Raw genomic sequence first — 24874 nt, forward strand, 5'->3', positions numbered from 1 at the left:
ATCAGCGGAGGAGAAAGGCAAGAAGCCAGCTGGTGCAACTTCAACTGAGAACCCGGGAGGGGTTAAGAGGAGATGGGGAAATACTGTGGAGAGTTCAGGGGATGGCTGGAATAGTTTAAAGGTCTCGTAGGAAGGAAATGGAGGTGTCACTCTTTTGCGGTCGACGTGCAGAGGAGAGGAAGGGGGAAAAGAGAGCTACCATGCCACAGACCGCCGTTGGTTGAGCGTGGCATCCCGCGGTGAGGATCTTGGCAGTGTGTATAACGTTATCACTCCGGTTGAGCTAAGCTCCCGCGGTGGCTTGTCACGGGGAGGGCCCCGACGAGCGGTGGACCAGGTTTGGACTGGTGGGCATTGCCTATCGAATGATGGGGCTCAGGTAACCGAGAGTGGTAAGGGTGAGGATGGCGATAGGGTGATGGTGCGCGGCTCGAAGGACCTACATGTCGAGTGGATGGTGAGAAATCTCGCGTCTCGTGTGGATGATCGGGTGGCACAAAGTGGCAAGAATGTAGAGGACGAGGTTATCGCGATCGAGGATGACGCTGGTCCGAGGTTGTCGCCACGTGTTGCCCGGTCCGAGGTTGTTGTAGTTCAAAAAGTAACGCTGGATCACGGTAACTTGAATTTAGCTAGGGGCATCCAGCTTGGGACCAATGTGGATCCAGTATTGGGCCATGTTGATTCACTGATGAAACTGGGTGAGATGGATGGGCTTCCAATGGGACTTGGGTCAAGGTTTGATCCATTAGCTGAGAATTTGGGCCAGAAATTGGGCCTGGACCATGGTGATTAGCATAACTATGAAGAAAGTGGGCTTGGTGATCCACTTCTCTTATATGAAGTGGATAGGAGTATGAAGAAAAGTTGTGGGCCGGGATGTGGGCTTACATGTAGGGGTGGTCTTTCAAAATTTGGGTTGGATCCAGCTGAGGTATGTAGGTGGGCTTTGCGACATTGCATCGTCTTTCTCAAGTTAATTTTGGGGATGCCGCTGTGTAACTAGTTGTGGTGCCTGCCTACAGGTTTCTCTTGGAAATTCTCAGAAGGGGTGTGGGCTCTATTCCCAGTTGTTGATTGCCTGAGGGTGGTCTCGGTTATTGTGCCAAGTGACATGGAGCGGTCCGAGGGAAAAAGGGGATTTGCAGTCTGAGGAAAAGTTGAGCACTGAAGGGGAAGAAGACTTGGATGATTCGGTTTTGAAAATTTGAAAAGGAACCTTCAGGAAATGTTTGCTAGGCTTGCAGGGGAGCAGCTCGTCTAGAGGGAATGAACCCCCAAAGGGCTGTAGGAGAAGTGAGCGACAGAAGAAGCCATCGTCCAAGTTTAATTCAGAGGCTGGGTTCGTCCCTGAGCCGCCGAGATCAACTAAGAAAAAGATGGTGCAAGAGGAGGCTACGGAAAGGTACATTCTCCAAACCTCTTCTTTTTTCTGATTGGACTAATGCTCAACTTGTTAGTTACTGTAATGCTTGTGGTGTGGATTTTATCGATTCGGCAAGTGTTTTTTTTAACAGTTTGCGTTTGCTTGAGTTAGCTAGATCTAGCAATGTGTCAGGTCAGGCGGAGACCTCTACTGAGGTCCACATTGCAGAATAATGTTTATGAATATTATAACTTAGAATTTGAGGGGCTTGGGGAGACCCGGCAAAAAGATTTCTTGTTAAAGATTTTCTGTGTCTCCACCATGCGGAGGTGTGTTGCCTGCAAGAATATAAATTGGAGTTGGTCGCACAAACTATGTGGAGGGAGATTGGGGCGCTAGGCTGGATCAATGTGCTTTTGCTCCAGCTAAGGGGACGGTAGGAGGTATGATTGTGGGGTGGAATGGAACTAACTTAGTTGGGAAATTAGTAAAGGTGGGGGTTTTTAGTATCATGATGGAATTTCGTGATAAGCGTAACAATTTCTTCTGGAGGTGCACTTTCGGTATATGGACCTAATGCGAGGGACCTAAAACATAGCTTCTGGGAGGAGCTTAGGGATTGTGGTGGAGACCCCCTAGTTCCCTAGGTCATTTGTGGGGATTTCAACGCCATCTTCTCTATTGAGGTCAAACCTTCGGGGTCCCGAATCTCCTTGAGATTCGCACTGCTAACCGTTTTTTGTTGGACCTTCAACTTTGTGAACCACCGGTAGGTGGGAAGGAGGTATTCCTGGATGAATGGACAGGTGGATCTAATTTGGGTGAAATTGGACAGGTTCTTTGTGAATAGTCCCTGGTCAGAAAGATTCCCTCGAATGCTACAAAATAGCCTCCCTAGGTTGGGGTCTGACCACGTCCCCATCCGACTGGAAGTGGGGGGACACTGGTCTATGCCGAGACCTTTTTAGGTTTGAGTTAGTTTGGTTCATGGCAGAAGGGTTCAAGGATATTATGCACCAATGTGGGGAGAAATGACACCTGTGGGTTGTGTTGCGTTTTGTTGTTGCCAAAAATGCTAGCTGGGCTCAGGGAGCGTCTGCGATTATGGGATAAAGTTAGTTTTTGGTTCGATCAAACTAAAGAAACTAAACTTGTCTGCAGGAGATAGAGTGCTTGGACATTCTGAAGGAATCTAGGGGCTTGCTGCCTAATGAAGTAGCCCAAGAGCTGAACCTGCTGCAATTGTTGGAGGCCATTCGCAAGCAAGAGGAGATATATATTGGTGGCAAAGATCTAGGCTTCAGTGGTTGAGGGAAGGAGACGATAATGCTAAATTTTTCCACACTGTAGCAAATGGGAGGAAATGTCGGAACCTAATCCCTAGCATTTTGCAGGATGGGAATCTGATCTCGGACCCAAAAGGAATTGGGAGGATATTTGTTTCGTGCTTCCAGCAGTAGTTTGGTTGTAAGCGGCCTTCAAGGTTTAGAGTGGAATTTTCCAAGCTCCTGGCTAATAAGCAGCCAATGGATCTAGCTGGCTTGGAGCTGCCATTTACTAGGGAGGAGATTAAAGACGCGGTCTTCAGCTTGGGAGGGGACAAAGCTCCTGGGTCGGGTGGTTTCCCAATGCAGTTCTTTAAATAATTTTGGGAGACGATCAAGGAGGATATATTTAAACTTTGCGAGGACTTTTACATGGACAGGGCTAACTTGGAGAGGATTAACTGGGCAAACATTGCGCTCATTCCCAAGGTGGTGTCTCCTGATTCCCCTAGAGATTATAGACCTATCAGCCTTATCAACTCGTCGCTCAAGATTGTGTCCATGCTTTTGGCCACTCGGTTGGGTAATGTGATGAATGACCTAGTGGATAACAACCAATCTGCTTTCCTAAAAGGTGGATGTATTCTGGATAATGTTGCGATTGCGGAGGAGCTGATCTTTAGCATGAATAAGAGAAGGATGTCGGGTACATTTTGAAAGTGGATTTCGCGAAGGCTTTTGATCTTGTGGACTTAGAATTCTTATTGGATTTGCTAAAAGCTAGGGGTTTTGGACCCAAGTGGATGGAGTGGATGAAGAATATCCTTGCATCCACCAAAGCAAATGTGCTGATTAACGGATCACCTAATGGCTACATTCGTTACTTGAGAGGGTTACATCTAGGGGGACCCATTATCCCCGCTGCTTTTCATTTTGGTTACTGATGTGCTTAGTACGATGTTTAAGCATGCTTTAGACTCTAGGATCTTGGTGGGGGTGCCGCTTGGTCCTTTCAAAAATAGATGCAATCTGCATTATGCGAATGATCTACTTGTTTTGACTACTGGGTGGCCTAGAGGATCTCAGAATTGTCAAGCTAATTTTATACTTGTTTGAAGGTATGTCTGGGCTTCATGTTAACTATTTTAAGACGTGTCTATACTCGGTTAGAATGGGGGATTCTACCAGAGGAGGCGGCGGCGGGGATAATGAACTGTCATGTGGGGGTGCTGCAGGTAACATACTTGGGCATACCAATTTTTGGGGGTAGGCCTCGAAAGCAAAGATTAGGAGGGGTTAATTGTAAAAGTACGACATCGTTTGACCTCTTGGAAGAGTAAACACCTCTCGATTGGGGGTCGACTTATATTGCTTAACTCCGTTCTGTCAGCGATTCCAACTTATTGGATGTCTATCTTTAAGTTGCCAACGTGGGTTATTAAAGTAATTGATCTAAATCAGGAGGGATTTCTTGTGGTCGGGGCTAGATATTGATAAACCGTGGTGTAGACTTATTAGTTGGAAAGTTCTGTGCCGCGCTAGAGAGCAAGGAGGCTGGGGAATTCTTGATTTACAAAACTTTAACCAAGCGCTGCTGGGGAAGTGGTAGTGGAAATTCTCTACTGACCTGGATTGGGGAGGGCGAAGGTGGTCCAGTTTAATTATGGCAGCAGGAGCTGGGATATGTTTACTCGCCTTAGGGAGAGGATTTCATTTTTTTGGAGAGGTGTAATGAGTGTGCTTCCAACATTAAGATGCGGAGTTACAAGTGATATCAACTCGGGTTTCTGAAACCTTCTTTTGGAAAGATAGGTGGCTCAACGGTAGAGAGCCAATGTATGTGTGGCCAGAACTTTTTAGAAGTTGTGGCCAAGAGGTAGCTACTTTCAGTGAGTTGGTCCACCTTTTGGAGGAGCAACCTTTCTGTGTGGATGCGGATATTGCTCAAGCTGGGGATAGGTGGAGGCTACTTAGACAGGACAGGAAGGACAAAAAAAGATGGTCACTTAACGGTAATGGTGTGTTCTCTGTGAAAATCTCTTTACAACTTCCTAAATGATGGGGGTGTGAGGTGCGAGATCGCAAATTTCTTTTGGAAAACTAATTTCCCTAAGAAGATCTCCATCATCAATTGGCTGGTATGGAAGAATAAGATTCTGTCGTTGAAAAATTTGGAGTTTAGGCGGTGTAATAGTCTCCTGACTGCAACATGTGTCATATGTCACGCAGATACTGAATCAGTAGATCATCTATTCCTTCTGTGTTCGTTCGCTCGGGAGGTGTGGAATTTTCCTCTGCAGGATGTTGTGCGTTCTTGAACCTCCAAGGTCGATGAAATGCGTTTAGCTGACTTGGAGAGGTTTGGTGAGACCTGATCTTAGGCCTGCGGTGGATTTAGTGATCAAGGCGTTAGTCTGGAATATTTGGCTTGCGCGCAATGATAAAATTTTTAATGTTTAAAGTCTTCCTGCATACTGCATTGTCCTAAGTATTAATCGTATGATTCTATCATGGTTCGATGCTCTTGCAGATAACGCAAAGGAGAGGGTAAAGGAGACCATGGTTATTGTCAGGCAAAGTTTGGAGTTCCTTGAGCCGAAGAGTCAGATGGACAAGGTGGATATTGCTGCCGAGGAGGCACCCGAGAGTAGCACGGGGTAGCTGTATTTTATGTGTGGGTCAGAGGATGTTCTTCTATCCACCTTTTGAAACTCTTATATCACTTCTTGTGGTATGAGTGGTTTTGTTATTTGTGGTTTCAGTTTTGTATTTCTTTTTTCAGTTTTAATGAATGTGGTTTATCCACTTTTTAAAAAAAAATAAAAAAAAAATAATATGGTAACAAAACATTGTAATTAATTTATTATTGAAGAGTATTTCTAAAAAAATAAAAATCAAACATACCAACACTAGTTGTTGTAAATTTTATTTTATTTTTAATCCCAACCACAACCAAACTCTACCATAAAAGCTAAGATTTTGTAATAATAAGTTTTTGAAATTAGTTCATTATTGAGGACTTTCCCACAAAAACCCTAAAAATCATTTATTTATATATATCTAAATCAAAATTTGTTTTTTTATTGTGTGGAAAAAAACCACTTCTCCTCCTTCGTCTCTCCGCACCAACCCTTCCTCTCCATTCTCCAATCCAGAGCTTCAACCATGGCTCTCAGCCGCCTTTCATCGACCACCTCGTCTTCGTCCCTCTTCCGCCCTTCCCTCGTCGCCGCCACCCGCCTCTTCTCCTCTTCCGATGTCCTCACCGTCGAGACCAGTGTCCCCTTCACCGCCCACCAGTGCGATCCCCCTTCACGCACCGTCGAGACAACCCCAAAGGAACTCCTCGGTTTCTTCCGAGATATGTCCATGATGCGCCGCATGGAGATCGCTGCTGACTCTCTCTACAAATCTAAGCTTATTCGTGGGTTTTGCCACCTCTACGATGGTCAGGAAGCCGTCGGCGTCGGCATGGAGGCCGCCATCACCCGCCGGGACGCGATTATCACGGCTTACCGTGATCATTGCATCTTTCTCGCCCGCGGTGGGATCTCTGTTTGAGAGTTTTGCGGAGCTGATGGGCCGCCGCGGTGGTTGCTCTAAGGGCAAGGGCGGGTCGATGCATTTCTACAAGAAGGAGTCGCAGTTCTATGGCGGCCATGGTATCGTTGGGGCTCAGGTCCCTCTTGGGTGTGGCATCGCGTTCGGCCAGAAGTATTCCAAGGATGGCTCTGTCACGTTCTCCATGTATGGAGATGGGGCTGCGAATCAAGGGCAACTCTTTGAGGCTCTTAACATCTCTGCGCTGTTGGACTTGCCTGCCATCTTGGTTTGCGAGAACAATCATTGTGAGTGATACTTTTCTTCTATTAGGCTTCCTTTGGACTGAAATAGAAGAGGAAAAAAAGGAGGAAATTGATTTCTTATGTTTGATTCACTGAAAGAATTTGAATGGATTAGTACATGAAAGAAGATAGATTGATAAAAGTTTTTATTCTTTGCTTCATCTGTTTTCATATCTGTTCAAGCTCATCTACAATGTTTTGGCTCTCTGATCGCCATGTTGTTGTATCTGTAGATGGAATGGGGACTGCAGAATGGAGGGCGGCCAAGAGCCCAGCATATTACAAGCGAGGTGACTATGTTCCTGGTCTTAAGGTAAAGATGATAACTTTCTTTGATTAAGTTCTTTTTAGCTTGTGTTTCATTTTATTTATAATTTACTAATACTTAGTTGTTTTTGAAACCTTAGCTATTTTGTTTTTCCTTTTGTTGTGGATATTTTAAAATTTAAATGTCAATGAATCATGTCGATGTGTCAATCTTTATGCATCCTAAAATGGGCGGAACGTTTCTTTCTTTCTTCTTCTTCTTGATCTTGTAATTGTGCGTTGTTAAAGGAATGGACCATTAAGGGGTACTATTTTATCAATGATTGTCAGAGTGAAGATTATCTAATCCCTTAAACCTATTTTGCAGCAAGCATATTGTACTTTGTAGTTATTATTCTAATGGATGTTGTGATTATGAGAAAATATTTTTTACAATAAAGAGGGAAAGAGAGTAGTGTGGCTAGGCTTATAGCCTATGCATACTAGTTTAGACAAATGAAAAGGTTTTCATTAATGGTTATCATTACAAGTAGAATGACCTTCAACCAGACAGTGATTATGTTTAGGTAACTGTTCTTGAAAGAAAAACCAAAATAGAATCGTTTTCTCATGTGAAGCAATTGGTATGGTAGCTTTTAAGTTCCACATGGTTGCTCAAAGGGCAATGGCAGGGGTGGCAAAAAAAAAATCTGAAGTGCGTGAAATATAAAAATGCTCAACCATATAAAAGTTTCTGAGTATCTTAATTTCTCTCTTATCCTATCTTCTAGCAGTCAGTCTTCTCAAAAGCCTGCTGTATCAGAATGCAACTTTTAATCACACTGTTTTAGATTTGACTTATGAAGGTATTTGTATCTAGTGGTGTCCTTGGTTAAGATATGTTTAGTCTTATCTCATACTCAACAAATTTTCTTTGATTACTAAAATGATAGATTTTGTTGGTGCATTTTCAAGGTGTACCAATTGACAGTTACGCAAACGAAATTAGTTTGTAGGCTGTTTTTTGAGTTTTATCATTTGATGCATGGTTATAAGCAAAATTTTGGTACCATGCTTCTAAAATCTGTCATGAGCTAATGTGCGAAAAATCCTGTGGCTTTCCTTTCCACTAACTCTAGCTAAGCTAATAATCTCTAGTATTCCTCACTACTGTTGCATTCAATTGTTCTTATTTCTTCTAATCTCTAGACTTGCTTCTTTTTTCTCTTATGTTCTTTTACATGTGCAAGTATGGTCTTTGCATGAGAACATTTACTTGCCTGTATCCTATGTGGCCTACCTATAATCATGAATTACATCTCTTAATTTCAAGATCATGTGTTTTTGTTTGTGTATGTGTAATGTAGATAGCTCTAGCATAAGCATAACAAAAGGCATATACAAAATAATGTGTGTTCTATATATATCTCTAATGCGACCATAGAAGGACTAGTATGGTAATGTATCTAAAAATCTAGATTGATGCAAGTGAAAAAGCGTGTTATGCATTTTAGCGTGGCTGCTAGATAAAATTCAGAAAAGAAAGCTGGTATTTGAACTTTCATGTACTTGCTTCTCATTTTCTTCTTATTAACAACTATTATGTAGTAGGTGAGAATTTTTCCAACTTTATAATATTGTAATTAATAGGCACTATTGTTTTTCAGGTACTCATATATTAGGCGGTTCCCTTCACCAAGAATATTAAATCAATATGTTGAGCTTCATCTTGAGCCCTTTTTCTTCTTTTGAGCAGGTTGATGGAATGGATGCTTTAGCAGTGAAGCAAGCATGCAAATTTGCTAAAGAACATGCTCTAAAAAATGGACCCATTGTTAGTACTTCTTCAACCTTTCTTTTGTCTTTCTATTTTCCTTGTATCGGTATTTTCCCCTTCATTATGAATGTTTTATGCATTAGAGATGCTGGTCATTTTTTTGACAACTATTATCTTTTGGCAATTCTGATGTTTTGCCAACAGTATCAAGTTTAGTTATCAATTAATAAAGTATGGGTTGGCTACATAAAATTAAGAAACTAAATGTTGTGATATTTAGCCATGTGCTTGTTATTCCCGTCATTCATTAATTGATTGTTTTTCTCCTTGTTTGTATATCTCAAATGTTTGGTATGGGAATTAACTATGGGTTTGCTACTGTTCTTTTGATGTTTTGTGTACAGATTCTTGAAATGGACACTTACAGGTACCACGGTCACTCCATGTCAGATCCTGGGAGCACCTACCGCACCCGCGATGAAATAAGTGGTGTGAGACAGGTCAGTTGGTTTTAAAGGATTTTATTTGTTGGTAGACTGCTACTTTCCAGCCACTGATCTTGCTTTCTGTACAATGTCCTCTGCAGGAGCGTGATCCAATTGAAAGAATTAGAAAATTGATATTGTCCCATGACCTAGCCACCGCATCAGAGCTCAAGGCATTCATTTTAAAATCTTTGAATTTTTTTTTCTCTGAGAACTTATAGTTTGAGTACAATCAATCTTCACTTGACCTTGAAATGTTCTCAAAGATTATTTATACCATTCACATGTCCTTAAGACTGACACCAAAAATTATTTTAGTTTTTAATTTCCATTATTATTCAAACTTGTTTTCAGGATATGGAGAAGGAAATCAGAAAGGAAGTGGATGATGCCATTGCTCAGGCCAAGGTAATGACATGAATTGAGAACATACTCTGTCTTTCAAGTTCAATTGCATTTGCATCAAATAAATTGGATGTGATTTTCATATATTATCAGGTCTTGCCACCATTCTTATCCCTTTTTCATATTTTTTCAGGAGGACCCTTTGCCTGATCCGTCTGAGCTGTTCAGCCACGTATATGTTAAAGGACTCGGTACAGAGGTAAATGAATTACGATTAATTTCTCCTATTCTGCACATTCTGCTCAAATGCTTCATTTCTAACATACATGAAATGCTCTGAGACTATGTGAAGGCAAAGACCTTGTTTTTGTGGAAAATTCTAACCTAAACTGGATCGATTTGATCATGTGCTAGTGAAATATAAATCAATGGTTCATACACATTTTCATTGCAATGTGATGCGGTTATGTCTGGGTGAATTATTTGCAATTTACGGCTATTTGATGCTAGTTATCGAACTAAAAGTATTCTCCTTCTGCAGGCCTTCGGTCCAGATAGGAAGGAGTTGAAAGCTGCCCTTCCATGAAGCAAAATCTTTCCATGAAAACATTATTCCCACATTTTAGAAAAATAAGATGTACAAAATTTTTTTTTGTGCATACGTTGGTATGATGATGCTTAAGGCCTATTGTTGTAATTCTTGTTTTCCTTTTCTGAATTTCTCCCAACCTTCGTTGAGAGGGAAGTAACCTTTGATTATTTTCTGTCAAATGAGGTTTTGCCATGTTGATGTTTCTTATGGTGATGATATATATGTACTTTGTATCAGACACCATCACATGAGAAATAAGAAATTTTTTTTTTCTATTGACCAGATGGATTTCTGATTATTAGTGGTTGAATTTTTCCTTGCAGAGGTTTTATTTGGTTATTTTGTAATTAAGAAATGAGGTTTTGTCATGTTGATGTTCCTGATGGTGATGATATGTAGTATAATCTGTATCAAACACCATCACATGAGAAATAAGAATTTTTTTTTCTTTATTGAGCGGATGGATTTCTGATTATTTGATTTATTTTTTTGTTGAATTTTTCCTTGCAGAGGTTTATTTGGTTATTTTGTAATTAAGAATATTGTTTTTGTTATATAAATTAATATATTTATATAAGTTAGTGACTAAAATGATTTAATTAAAAATTAAAATTAACATTTTGATGACACCAATCTCGGAGCACGTGGATAACTGGTCTCATTTTATTTAACAAAATTTTGAAAAGATTAACACTAATCTTGTAGCAAGATAAACGGTAAATGAGATCTCTGGCTGGGACACGAATCTCAAAGCCTTTTTTGCATTTTTTAAAAAATGAAATCACTGATCTCAAGACAAGATAGACGGTGGATGATATGCCTCACGAGGAACACAAATCTTAAAGCTTTTTTAATACCGCTATTATTCGTGGCTATAAAAGCAGCACGCTTCGCTAGAAAGAGCCTTTATATCATTCATGAGGCGAAGAAGGAGAAGCCGAGAAAGCTCGCATTTTTATCGCCAATGGCTTCCAGACTTGCTCTCCTTCGCCTTCCTCTCTGTTCTCCATTCCATGCTTCCTCCTCTTCGATTGCCCCACCAGTTCTCGGGATTCTTCCTTCCGTTGCTCGTCATCCGCCTCGTGGTAACCTCTCTTTCTGTTTTCGATTTGATTCTTCTTTTTTCTCATGCTATGTTATGAGATTAAACCCTAATTGTTTTGATCTTGAAGGATTATAATTCTTGTTTTCTTTATCTTCATCTTCCCTTTCTCGTGTTTCTTGATTTGCAGTCTTTGTGCTAGTGTTGTTCTTAAGGAGCCATGATTAATGGGTTTTATGTGTGTCTTCTTTGCAAACCCTAATTGTTTTGATCTTGAACAATATATGGTTATATTTTTCTTGTTGTCTGTGTGCTCTTGTTCGCCTGTTCTGTTTTTTGTGTTCTTGTTGCATTTGTTTTCTTTTTAATTTCATTATATTAACAAAGGAACTCTGTTCTATACCTGTTTGCTTGTGCTCTTTTATACCTGTTTTTTTGACGGATTTGATTACCTCTGCTTTTCATTATCCCAATTAAGGAATTTACTCATGCTATGTTATGAGAGAAATTAATTATTTTTGCTTTGAAGGAGTAATTCTTGTTTTTCTTTCTCTTCATTCTCCCTTTCTTTAAGTGGTTTCTTTTTTAGACTAGTTCTTATACCTCTGGATTTCATTACCTCAATGAAGAAAGTTTGTTCTTTTACTTGGTTTTCTAGTAGATACACGTGCTTAGCTGTTTAACTGCAATCCATTTTTCTCACTTATGTTCAATAGCTTTCAGCTTTCGGGTTTGCAGTGTACATTCAGAGACCAAGGTGGAACCCTTGATTGAATCAAAAGATGAATTCCATTCTTATGAAACATGGAAGATCAAAATGCTTTATGATGGGGAATGCCCACTCTGTATGCGCGAGGTGAGTGTATGAAACTTTCTTTGAGTGCAATATTTGTTATGCATGTCATGAAATTCCCTTTCTTGTGCCTTGTTTGTATGAAGCTCCTTCTGAAATGTTCAAATTGATTTAGGTTAAGCCCCAAAATTTACAGCTTCCAAAGACAAATTATCATAGAATATGACTAGTGGTAAAGTTGAAAGTTTGATGGTATTATATTCAATAAAAATTCATAAACCTTCACAGATAACCTTGATTGCATACCAGATGTATTGGCTTTTTATCAACTAGCATTTATGGATCATCACATCATGGATGCCATTTCACATGCAATGTAGGTAATATTTTACTGCTGAGGGTTTTGTTTAAAGCATGAAATTGGTCACATTTGAAGTTTTAAAGCTGTCACTGGACCAAGATTCGTTCTATGCTTGTTGTGGTTGTCAATTGATTTTCATGGCTAATATATCATTTAATTTTCAAGTAGATGGATTTTTAGCAATGAATGGCAGCAATATTTGCTGAGTTTTCTGCAATGTTTTTTAGCTTAATTTGTTCTTTTAATTTTTGGTAATTCATAAGGCACTTTATTTTATTGACATTTGACCATGTAACAATCTACATGCCAATTTTTTTCAGGTAAACATGCTTAAAGAGAGGAATAAAGCATATGGGGCTATCAAGTTTGTTGACATAAGCTCAAATGATTACTCTCCAAAGGAGAATCGGGGCCTTGACTATGAAACTGTATGTAATCTTTATAATATTTGTAATCTGATAAATATTTTGAGTTAGAACTTGATATAACTTAAATTCAAGAGAATGTTGAGAATTTAAGAGATTAGGTTTTGATAGGAAGATAAAAAATTGCTGACCTTTAACTCTGATATAACCTACTTTAGCTTAACAAACTGATAATGAAAGCTGTGGTATTTTTGCTATTGCATTTTAAGTCAAACCACATTCCTATACAATTCTACATTCATGTTAAGCATCAATACTATTGTTGAATTCTATTTTCAACAGGATGAATATTGAGACCACAATCTGTGTATTTGAGATGATTATATAGATGGAGGCATTTCGACTTATGTGGGGTTTTATAATATATGAAATGGTATCTAATTTTGCCATCATTTACAAGGTTGTATCATTTATATATGTTGTTAATCTTGGTTGGGTTTCTAGCTACTGAGCATTTAATGGATTGAATTAGTAAATATTCTCTCTTTAATTTTTTCTTGACCTAGCAGTTTGCTTAAATTGTTTCAAGACATGCTGCAACGTCTTATATTGTTTCAAGATGTGCTCCAACTAAAGCTATGATAGTTTGCTTTACTCATTATTATTATGTGCCTTTTTGTAGGTTATGGGAAGAATTCATGCAATCCTCGCGGATGGAACTGTGGTTAGAGATGTTGAAGTATGATATAGCACCTCCTATCTTTTCAAAATTATTTATTTCTTATTCTGTATTTGATCTTGTAGAAAATACATTCTCCATTAAGTCAAAATTTCTATTTTTGGTCATCTACTCTCTCTGTTATCATCTAAATAGGTTCTATGATTGTAGAAGGCGACCATCTTAAACAATCCATGCAAAGACATTCCTAAGTCCATGATGCTTCTAGAGTGTCTATTTGTTTGCAATACTTAGAGTCTACACAATTTAATACCTGCATAATGTAATAAATTTTTTCTTATATATAAGACACGTTATTGTGACGATGTCGTGACCTATTTAAGGTAGTTACCAATGGCAAATTTGAAGAAATGCAATTTAATCTGATGAGAGGAAAAAACAATGCAGGCATTTAGGAGATTGTACGAGGAAGTTGGCCTTGGATGGGTGTATGTTGTTACAAAATATGAGCCTGTAAGTTGCCTTCTCTTAGTTCAATGGGTTAAGTTGCCTAAATTGAGGCTTTTCAATTCATAGCTTGCATTTATTTTATTGCATGTGATGAGCATTTTTGCGTTTGCTTGCATCAACTTTTCTTGTGATGAAACACAGCTCGTTTTACCAATCAATGATTGTAAATGTGTCCATTTAATGATATTTATATATAGTTAGATTAAAAATAGCGTCCTTTGCACATAGTTTTTCAGCCTTGAAGTTATGGTTTGTTGGAAAATAGGTTTTCCTTGGACTTGTGAATAGCAGCATTTTGATTATGAAATTAGAAATCTCTATGTGAACACATTTTCTTGATTTCATGGTTTCTGTAAGTTGTAACTATCCAAAACCCTTAAACTATTATACATTCTTTTGTATCATAATTTTCTTTTGTTGGTATTTCATGATTTTATACCTAATTAACATGTTCTAGAAGGCATGAAATTATCCAGACAACCTCTGTGGAATACAATCCCGATGTGACAAACTCCCATATTTTGCAAATCCTGACTTTTGAACTCTGAACAGGCAACACTTTTAGGTGGTGATACCATTAGTTATTTGTTTTTTAAGTCATTGATAAATTTTCTTGTTGCATGAATATTGTTGAACTAAACCATTTGGATCAATTGCTTTTAACAAAAGCATGACCTTAATTATTAATCGAAATGAGTTCCACATATGGCTTCTACAAAATCACAAGGAATCACCACTTACTAAAATTTATCAACATAGATTGTTTCTCTTAACTTATATATCTTCCTTAACTCCTTGTACAACTCCATTATTGTAAAAAACATTTCATTATAATATAATGTTGTAATTTTAGCTTGCTTACGACTGATTTGAAGAGATTTTAAACTTCAGTTGTTAGAAGGTAAAATCCCAAAGCAATAATAATATTATGTGTCTTGAAAATTTCGTAATTATTTATATTTTAGAGGCATATGGTTATTATGATGTCATGAGGTAAGCAGAGCATAAGACTGAATGATATTGTACATCCATAGTTGTGCATGCATATTCATATATAGATTTCATTTGTATAAGACAAAGAAACTTTCATTTAATGTTCACAAAGTTTTTTGCATTGTATTTGTGTAAATATAGTTAGATGCAAACTAAAGATATTATCTAGATCTGATTTAAAAAAAATCTCAACCTGATAGAATGAGAAACCTAGGCTATATATATATATATTCAAATCCATATTTTCCAAATTAACCAATGTGTAATTGTACATCACCTTGATTCATGCTAGTTTATTTTAATTAGTTACGTTTTAAACAAACCAAAGAAACCAAGCTCTAATATCAAGTTAAATACAAGCTTATATTATTAGTGCCGAATTCAACCCCAAAGCTTAAAACTGAGTGCAGCTTGAAGTTATGTGGTAGAGTAATGGTGTAATTGACCAACCAAAGATGCCTCAACTCATGGTTAGAATGGACCTTACATGTTGTCTAACAGTTCTGATAAAGTTTGAAGTTTTGGAGTTCCTTTCTTGATACCATAAGAATTGAGGCATTGTGTAATATGAGAAATTGATCAACAAATATAGAAAACATATCAAAATTATCACTTAAAAAGTTTTTAACATCAAAATCAAGTTCGGTAGTGAAGCTAATAATTATCTTATCTTAGTGGATAAGAGGTTCACAACATCTTTTATTGGCAAACACTATAGAATTTTTTCTTTGATTTCAGATGGTAGATTGCTATTAATGTTTGAACATTCAATAGTCATTTTATTTTATCTTTAAAATGATTGTAACTTCAAATATCTTTCCATGCCTATTAAGCTTTTGGGTTGAACCCATTCAAATAATATTTCATCTATTCTCCAAATAAATTAAACTTAATTCTTCCAATTTTCCAAATTCTCAATCTTTTTTTTTTTTTTTAACTCGGTATTGTAGCAAAATGTGTAACATTTAACAACACTAAGCTCTGCAGATTTTCTCCAAATTTAACTTTCAAGCCGAAATTTATCATTTAGTCCCTCAAACATACTCCTTACACAGTCCTCGATACTCATGAATGGTCCCCTGAATTACAGCATAGTATTCTCAAAAGATCCTTTAAATTATCCAATGGTCCTTGGATTATAGTACAACATTTCAAAAAGATCCCTTCCATCTTACCTTTTCAGTCCTTGGACGCCGTAAAACATTTTCATATCAACTTTTTCTATTACTCTTAACCCAAAAATCTTTTATAAACTTTTACACTTAGGTCCTTGTTATTTCCACTTGGGGTTTCTCAACAAGATTACCTCAGAGAAAGCCTCATCAGAATCGGTAAGTAATACTCGAATATATTTTCCAACGTGCATCCAAAAGGTTCGTGGTATTAAGCAATAAATCCTCCGGCTCACGAGGATTTTTGCCAATGCCGCTATCTGATTGACTCAGGGTTAATTCAAGCCCTCAAGCTTCAAATGAGGGATGTCGAAGTTATTCGCAATGGGGTTTCAGCTTAAATTATTCTATAATTTTCTAATGATGGTGTTAAGATGTGGTTGAACTCCACTATCTTTAAAAGGACATCGTTCAAGAAAGGAAACCTCTGCTTAACCGTTAGCTCATAATAAATCTTAACATTGAAAATCCCACATCATGTATGTAACTCTTTATATTCGACCATGTGTGTTTTATGTCACACGATGTTGAGCTCGATCATCTCCTTATCCAATGCCCGTGGCATCACACATTTGGGAATAGCCACTCTTGGATCTGGAGCGCTCCTAGGATGCTTTTGTGAGCTGTGCGAAACTTAGAGGAAAACACTCTGAAAAAGCCGCTTATTTATCTCTGGACTTGGTTGATGTAGCAATCACCTAAAACATTGGGCTTGAAAAGAAACGCAGTCATTTTTCAATTCTAACTGCGCTTCCAACTCAGCCCATTAATATTAAAAATTGAGCATATGCTTCTTCTATGGTTTTCCTGCTCGAGCCGAAGAAGGAAAGCTAGGAGGAGCCTTTGGCAAGGTGCAGCGTAGCCCCTGAGGCCTTTTCCTCCTAGACTCGGCCCGAGTGTCCCCCGAGTGCACATCCCAACCCTAGCGAGCTTTAATGGTTGCTAGCTTGGTGTCCGTCCCTAGCAGGACTCCTCCCAGTTGTTTCGGGTCTGCTTTTCGCTTTGGGATCACCGGTGGTCTCTTTGTTTCTTTTTCGTCTCTCGCTTGGGTTGTGTGAAGCTGTATTTAGTTCAATTTGTACTTCTCCTTTCTAATGGAATGTAGTTTATCCACTTTTTCAGCCTAAGACAAGATCAAGCAGGTGCAAATGTAGAGGCCATCAACCCGATCAACGAAACATATGGTTGCCAAAATTGGGGAACTGCACCGAATCAATCAAGACCCTAAAGAATAGGAACTCTTTCTCGCGCGAGAATCGACATCATTCTTAGAGAATTAAATGGTGTCAGCTGAGCTTGCTATATATACCGGAGAGGACAAATCCTAGGTCATGCTACTCTTTTATATCACCAAGGATAGGAGATTTCTAGGGTCGGAGGGAGGTGATCGGCCCACGCCTGGACTCTCTTTATCTCGATTCCTACTATTGTTTTAAGTCTTTGATTTTTCTCATTAGCTTTATAGTTTATATATATCTTGTAAAAAGATGTAAGCCAAGAAGCATGGGCCATACAAAGTAAGTAAGAAGAAGATTAATGGCAATGCTCTGTTTATGCATATGATATCGAGCATGCTAAACCATGTGAGAACATCTCACCATTTATCGTGCGTGATATCTCTATCTCATATTACCTAAAATGAGCATTTATATCCGTAATCACCACTTAAATCGAAGGGAGTTCTTTGTAATGGGAGGGTACTAATGTGAGACTCACATCGAGGAAAAAATTCTTAGCCATTGTAAAAATAGATACTACCTAGCTAGCTTTTGGGTATTGTCAATCTATAAGCTCGGAGTAATATCAATATTTTTCTATTTGTGGTGGCTAATTAGTATAGGTTGAACTATACGTACTAGGTAAGGTCCTATTATATATATGAATAAACCACAAATTTATTAAAAAGTGAAAACAACCAAACACAAGTAAACAAATGTACGCAGAACTAATGAAAATCTCACCGTAGAGGAGGAACAACAGTAATGATGCAAGACGAAACAACAAGAAACAAAAACAACAATAACTAGGGATACGTACCCTAATTGGCGAAAAGCCTCCGCCTCGAGAGCATAGGGCCAAACAAAGCTGACGACGCAGAGCGTACCTACTCCAATGCCCGGACATATGGCGATCGCCTGCTCGATCTGGAAAACCCTAACTGCCGAGGAAGTTGATGGAACGCTTTTGGTCTTCCTGAGAAGCCCGCTAAGAGAGTGTTGGTGACTCATCTCGCGAAATCAGGACCGTGAGTTAAGCATATGTCAGTAATTTTAACCATTAAAGAGTAGGAAAGGTGACGCAAGAGATTGAAATATGCTATCATGTTTCTTTCCAAACAACAATACCACATACAGCTCTTTGCAATAAGATCCCCAAAGTGTTCGAATTTGAGAATGAAGCAGATGTAAGCGTGCAGCCCGTGATCTCAGACAATGAATTAGGTAGAGTCAAGTTCAAGAGTTTGAAGCGAAGAAAGACCAAATTCTTTTCGAGTAAACGCACGATGAATAGATGTCCACGCTTCAAAATCGCGTGCGTGCAGGACACATGTATCTCGTCTGCATTTGTATATTACACCCTCTAATGAAGAGATTTTTGATAGAGTAAGAATTCTTGCATCCGCCTCAAGAAGCCAACAAAACAAAAAGACAGAGATTTTTACTTTGAAAAGGCAATTAATTTTTCCTGAAATTATGAGTAAAGTGTGCTATAAATCTCCACTCATCAATGAGAAACTTGTAAAAAGAGTTGACCGAGAAAGTCCTCTTTATTACTTCCCAAGTATTATTATGGTAAATATTTCTGTGTTATCTTCCGATATGAAGGGACTGGAGTCTGCCATGACAATTGAGGTACTGCAGTCGAAAGATTTCATAAACCTTCAATAAATTTCAATGTATGTGAAACGTTCTTTACACTCTTTGTCCACCTTTCAGTTCATAGGCCTAACAATAAGTTCTAGATAAATATTTCCTTTGAAAATGTCCTCACATTGGAAAATTCTATAGATGTTGTCTTGATTTTTCAAACAAAACATTTCCTAATCTTGACTTGTGAGGTCTTGTATCAATAGTGCGCGCGCGCAGCTCGTGAGTGACTTCACGAGCTCTTTGTTCCTACTCCATGTCCATTTATCATAATTTAGCCTTTGAATCTTAATTACACTGGTGTGGAGGATCTCCACAGAGTTTGGACCTGTTCCAAGTAAAATCAGAGAAAACAAAACCTTGTAATGTCAGCCAGCTCAACAGTTTGATCAAACCTCTGATCACACGTCATTAATTTGTTTCGTGTCCAACTTTCAAAAGTCTTCCAAGAAGACTGGATCATCTCCTTGAGCAATTTCTTTTCTTTTTCTTTTATAATACCTTCAAAAGCAATAAAACTAGTTAGATGCGTCATGAATGTGAGTATAATAACTCATGTGAGTTCATTTCTCCAACGAATATTCAAAACCTTCATCGGCGACGAAGCCACTACTCTGCACTTCGTGAAACAAGTGGCTATCGCTTGAGAATAGATTAAATTAATGTGTACAACTGGGAAAACGAAATTAAACTTAAACACAGCACAGTATATCCAAGTCAAGAAAGGAACCAAGAAGTGTAAATTCAGGAATTATTATAAATGGCACAGTGGCAGCATTAGAATTCAGAACACAGTCATATCTGTGCACATGCATGCATACCATTCCCACTCCACAATCACCTCCCTCACAACGACTCCCTCTGCATCTGCACTCCACTGCTGCTCTCATCCTTGTCTCCATTTCTGGATCAATCCTCTTCCATCTCATTGCTGCTGCAACAACTACAAAAACAAATCCAACTCCTTCCAACCTGACAGACGATTATTACAGGCCCTCATCTCTCTCTCAAAACACACTCATGTACACCATCAGCCCATTCTTTTGTCCCTACGGAACACCACTAGCGATTCCTCATCCTTCCATAACCACTCACTGTCACGCGTGAGTCACCTGCGGCCGTCGTCACCCTAGGGTTATCTGCCTTTAGATCCGGCTCACTGAATTTAACCGGTCCTCTGTCACCATTCATAGCTAATCTCACCCTTTCTAGAAGACTCTCACCGTCAGACAACCAACTCTTGGGGCATGGCTGACCCACCGGAGCCTGCAGCCAAATCTGCGTCGGAATTACTCACTGGATCTCAGCTTCAACTCTTTAGAAGGCCAAACTACCAACCCTCTTTGTCTCATTGTTCACTTCTAGAGACTTATGTGACTTTGTCTAGCAACAATCTCCAAGGAGAGATACCTCTCCAACTCATCATCTGCTCTCGAGCTCTGTACCCAGCCTTGACTCCAATGGTCTGTGCGGGAGCCTTGTCACGAGTTTGTCACCCTAAGCTCCACCACGAGTCTCAGTGCTAATAAGCCCGGGCAGACTACCTCTCTTCTCGCACTCGTAGCCCATCTCTCTTGTTTATGTAATACTGTGACAATCTATTTTCCGCCCTGTTCCATTGTCTCTGGCCACTAGCTCAACACTGAAGTCCTTTGTTCTATCCAACAACCACCTGACTGGAGACATCCTCTCTCGCTTCCAACTGTTCCTCCCTCACAGTTCTGGAACTATCCTTCAATGCCTACCGGAGGTGTTCCTGCTTTCGCAAGGCAGCGCTCGCCTTCAGTGAGACTAGGCCTCACACAAACGTAATCTCACAGTAGTGGGAGCATTCCACCATCGTTAGCACCCTTCATCTTTAACCCATCTCTATCTTGTTGCTGAAAACAGTGTCTCCAAGGGTGCCATTCCGATTTGAATTCGGGCAACTCTTCGGTAGTCTCAAAGAACTCGATTTACCAAGAACCTATTTGGTAGGCAGATGTTCCTATCTCTTCATATAACATCGCGCATCCTTGATTTCCTTGAATATGCACCAACTTCCGACACTACTCCGCACACATGGGCAGCACACTCTGCCATATCTCGAATCTCTCTATCTTGCAAGATAATTTTATGGAAGGGACTCATTCCTGCATCTCTATCTAATGCATCTGAGCTCAGCTTGTCCGATCTAGCTCGTACCTCACTCTCAGGGACAGTCCCCGCAGATTTTGGCTCTTTTAGGTAGTCTCACTGAGCTGACGTTGGCTGGAATCGTGCTCCAGTCACAGGACGTGAACTTGAACAATCGCCTCCGAACAACTGCGGTGAGCCTCTGAAAAGACGGTTTCCTCAACGACAATGTTCATGTGGATCACTGCCAAGGTCCCTGGGCAATCTTTCTCAAAGTGGTAGTTGGCGATTGGGAAACAACCAAATGTGTGGATCCATTCCTCGATGAGAGATGTGAACTTGCCATCTAATAGTAGCAAGCAATCATGGAATGAAACCTTTTCACAGGTTCCATTCCTGCAACCACTCGGCAAAGCTTCACAAAGCCGGCAAGTTCTTATCAGTAATCGATTACCCGGGCCTATCTGAGGACCCTTGGCAACCCTCGGCCAGTTTGGAATTATTCGATCTTTCTGAAAAATCACCGGACAGAGAAAAATACCTATGCAGTTTAGGAGGATGCAGAAGCTCTTGGAGGTGCACTTTCAATCTTTCATACAATGCACTCGTGATGGAAAACATCCTCAAAGGAAGTGGTTAGCCTTTCCTCACCACACTGCTTTGATCTGTCGCTGTCAATTTGCTCCACTGGAACCACATACCCTTTTCGAGGTCGAAAGTATTGATAAATATTGGCTGAAACCCTTAGACATCTCTTACAATCAATTGCTCGGTGAAATCGATCTAGTCTTGGGAGCTGCACAGCATTTGGAGTGCCCTCTCCTGCAAGATAACTCCTTTCCAGAGGAAACTATCCCGGTTGAAGTCTACAATCTTTGAGAGTGCATAGTTCAGCTAGATCTTTCAGGCTAACAATCTCCGGTGAAATTCCCAGACTTTTTCAGACTCGGTTCTATGAAGCACCCAAATCTGTCCTTCAACAACCTTGAGGGTAAAATTCCAAAATTCTTCACCACAAGCAACAAAAGTGAAATCTATGTCTATGGAAACCGGAAACTCCCAGCGTGGTGGTGAGAAGCCGAAACTACCGATAATTCCTTGCTCCATCATCAGACTGCTAAAGAAGCGAAGAATGAGCACCAGCAACCCTCTGAAGATAATATTGATACCAGTTGTATTGTAGTCTGCGATCTTACTAGTTTTACTGTCAGTATGCTTTTTAGCTTTTGATAAAAATGTCAAGTGGTACTTCGCATTTACAACATCATCCACCGTATGACGCTAAGTTCTCAGAAAGGTATCTTACAGCTAGAGCTCTCAAAGGCAACCGATGGCTTCTCTCTTCAGAGAATTTGATTGGTGCCGGGAGTTTTGGATCAGCTACAAAGGCAAAATGGATGCGAGGGAGGATTTAGTCGCAGTGAGCAAGCGCTCAACCCTCAAATCCAGAAGGGAGCTCCTCAGTGAGTTTTGCCGCCGAATGCGGAAGCCCGAGGAATATTGTGTGATTAGGATCCTTGTCAGCTATAACTTCATGTTCAAGTCTTGATTCCAAAGGAATGAGTTCAAAAGCTCTGGTGTATTGCACTACGCCTAATGGAACTTCTAGATCAGTGGCTGCATAACCAGCACACATTGAAACTTAGAACATTATGCGAAGAATGGATACTGCACATCAATGTGGCTTCGGCACTGGATTATCTTCACAACCAATGCAAGTCTCCGCATGCACCGTGATCTAAAGCTGCTACTGTTTCTCTCGAGCTGATCATATGGATCGCTCATGGGACGTGACTCTGGCCTCAGGTGCTGATCAGTGGCATGGAGTCCAACCTGAATGACGAACATCCACTGATCTCGCAGCTTCATGCGAGGATGAAAGGATCCGTAGGATACGCTCCAGGTGGTATTAAGTATATATGACTCACTGATGATGCGCTTCTGAAGTTTTATCTTCTTCCAAACCTAAATTATCAATCTGCACTTTATATGTTGCTTTGGAACAAAGATATGATGGTAGCCAAGTTTCTGGGCTATCAGGGTGAGATGTATAGCTTTTCGCATTACTGTTATTAGAAAAGTTGACAGGAAAAGACCTCAGATGAGATACAAGTCACAGGTGAGCTGAATATCCGCTTTGTAATATGCAGAGAAGGCATTATCTGAAAATGTTGTGCGTTGATCGATCCTCAAATGCTAACAGGAGAGGAAGATGAAGACGAATCATGACTTAGATCGCAGCTCCACTGACTCAAAATTGGTGTTTCACGTTCAAGGGAATTACCAAATGAAAGGATGGAGATCAGGAATGTGGCCATTAAACCTCGAAATGATCGTGACACTTTGTTTCAACAAACTTGTAACAGAGTGTGGTTTTATAAAAATCTTTGCTTGCTATAATATAGAACATCACAACAATGATAAACAATACATTGCTGATCCGAAATCTCCACATGTGTGTGATGCATCTGCTCAGAAATCAAACCTTTTATTTTTCTTCTCAAATCCCCATCAACTCTCAAATCTCATAAGCGAATCTTTATTGCAAATGCAACTCCTTTTAGTGACATCTCCCATCTCCATTCTTCTGACTGGACTTTTGGGAAATAAAGTCTGACCCTTAATACTGAAAAATAAAACACTCTATTCTGCCACACTGATCTTTAGCTTGACTACCTTGTATAGAGATGCATGTAACGAACTCGCTATTCCCACACTCCGCTATTAGACGGACTCCTTTATACATATAAGCGTTTAATGGGCATCCTTCAACATTAGGCTCTGGCTCGCCGTGACACTCTCCTCACCACTCTCGTGCAAGACATATACTACTGGTGCTTACTGAGACTGGCGTGCTGCACGGGTTGGGCTGGGTCGTGTCAGGCCCTGGTGTGCAGTGTGGAACGGGTAAAACTAATGGGTCTCAGAGGTCCGCAAGCCTGTATTCCGGTGAACTGCGTGAAAACCTAATGGGTCCGTAGAGTCTCAGCACCCGTATTAACCCAGTATTAATACAAGGGACGCTTAGTCTTCTATCGATGGGCAATGTAATGAACCCATGAAATTCCCACACCTGGGCTATTAGTATCGACCCTTTGCAGAGGTCTATGCGTGGTGGACATCTTTCACAACTCTAGGTTTGCCTTTTGAAGCGACACGCCTCCTCACCACTCATACAGTATAATACCCACCACATCGAACAATCGTGATCTGACTATATGAAGTTCTTGTAATTTCTTATCGATGCTATCATTTGTTGGCCTTTTACAGGTGAATATCTCTAGCAAAGGATTCCATAATTGTACACATCCCCATAAGTAAAGACCTCGACCACCACTCTTTCTGTTTTGTGCATGCTTGCATATCTTTCTTGCATTATTTATCCATCCAGCTGCTATTGTTTCTGGTGATATGAAGTTACAAATCAACTGCTCAATCAATTCGCCGCGACTTGTTCTACAGTTCCTCCATGCAACAAATCAATGATATCTATTGGTGAACCTCGATGGCAGATTCTGAGCTCCACGAGATCTAACAGGCAGTGTGAAAACAAACTAAAAATATACATAAAGAGATAAGAAGCTTTTCTCATATTTTCATTGTAGGTGTGCAATCTTAGCCAATCGGAGATCTCTGCTGGATATGCTGAATAAAGTGGACAAACCACTCGCTATTAAACAGAACAAAAGGCCACTGTAGACAAACCCCAGAACAAACAAAAAGACGTAGAAAGAAAAGCTTTCGGGCATACAGATGTGAACTGAGAAAGTCAGCGTCACCGTATAGGTGAAAGCTAATGAACTAAAGGACGGTTACACAAAGCAAAAGCACACAAAACACACAAAACAACAAAACAAGAAAGAGGAACGAATCCGAGACAACGAGGTCCGCTTTGCTATCCAAGGCTCACCGGCACATAGGGAGTGGATCACCGAGTGACTAATGCATTGGTCGTACTACCGGTGTGCTTTTCTAATCTATGTGTCCAAGCTAGTCAAGTGAGCGCCCGAGGTTCCTGAATGGAGTCCTCGAGAAGCTACCTGGGTTGGGTCTTTA

At 39.8% G+C, this 24874-nt stretch overlaps 2 protein-coding genes across 2 annotated transcripts; both read left to right on the forward strand.

Moving 5' to 3' along the window:
• Positions 1-5719: 5719 nt before the first annotated feature.
• On the forward strand, positions 5720-10205 carry LOC120279356 (pyruvate dehydrogenase E1 component subunit alpha-1, mitochondrial-like). The gene is given in 9 exon segments (XM_039286283.1): positions 5720-6177; positions 6179-6479; positions 6710-6789; positions 8479-8556; positions 8904-8999; positions 9086-9157; positions 9339-9392; positions 9523-9588; positions 9871-10205. Coding segments are annotated over 9 exon segments (1173 nt in total). The 5' UTR covers positions 5720-5796; the 3' UTR covers positions 9916-10205.
• Positions 10206-10849: 644 nt separating this feature from the next.
• Positions 10850-17064, forward strand: LOC120279146 (uncharacterized protein At5g50100, chloroplastic). The gene is made up of 6 exons (XM_039286011.1): positions 10850-11006; positions 11680-11819; positions 12438-12545; positions 13165-13221; positions 13609-13674; positions 16942-17064. Exons 1-6 carry the CDS (start codon positions 10886-10888, stop codon positions 17062-17064), a joined length of 615 nt encoding a protein of 204 aa, XP_039141945.1. The 5' UTR covers positions 10850-10885.
• The last annotated feature ends 7810 nt before the right edge of the window (positions 17065-24874 follow it).

Source organism: Dioscorea cayenensis, chromosome 16 (genome assembly GCF_009730915.1).
Source record: "Dioscorea cayenensis subsp. rotundata cultivar TDr96_F1 chromosome 16, TDr96_F1_v2_PseudoChromosome.rev07_lg8_w22 25.fasta, whole genome shotgun sequence".
Classification (NCBI taxonomy): domain Eukaryota; kingdom Viridiplantae; phylum Streptophyta; class Magnoliopsida; order Dioscoreales; family Dioscoreaceae; genus Dioscorea; species Dioscorea cayenensis.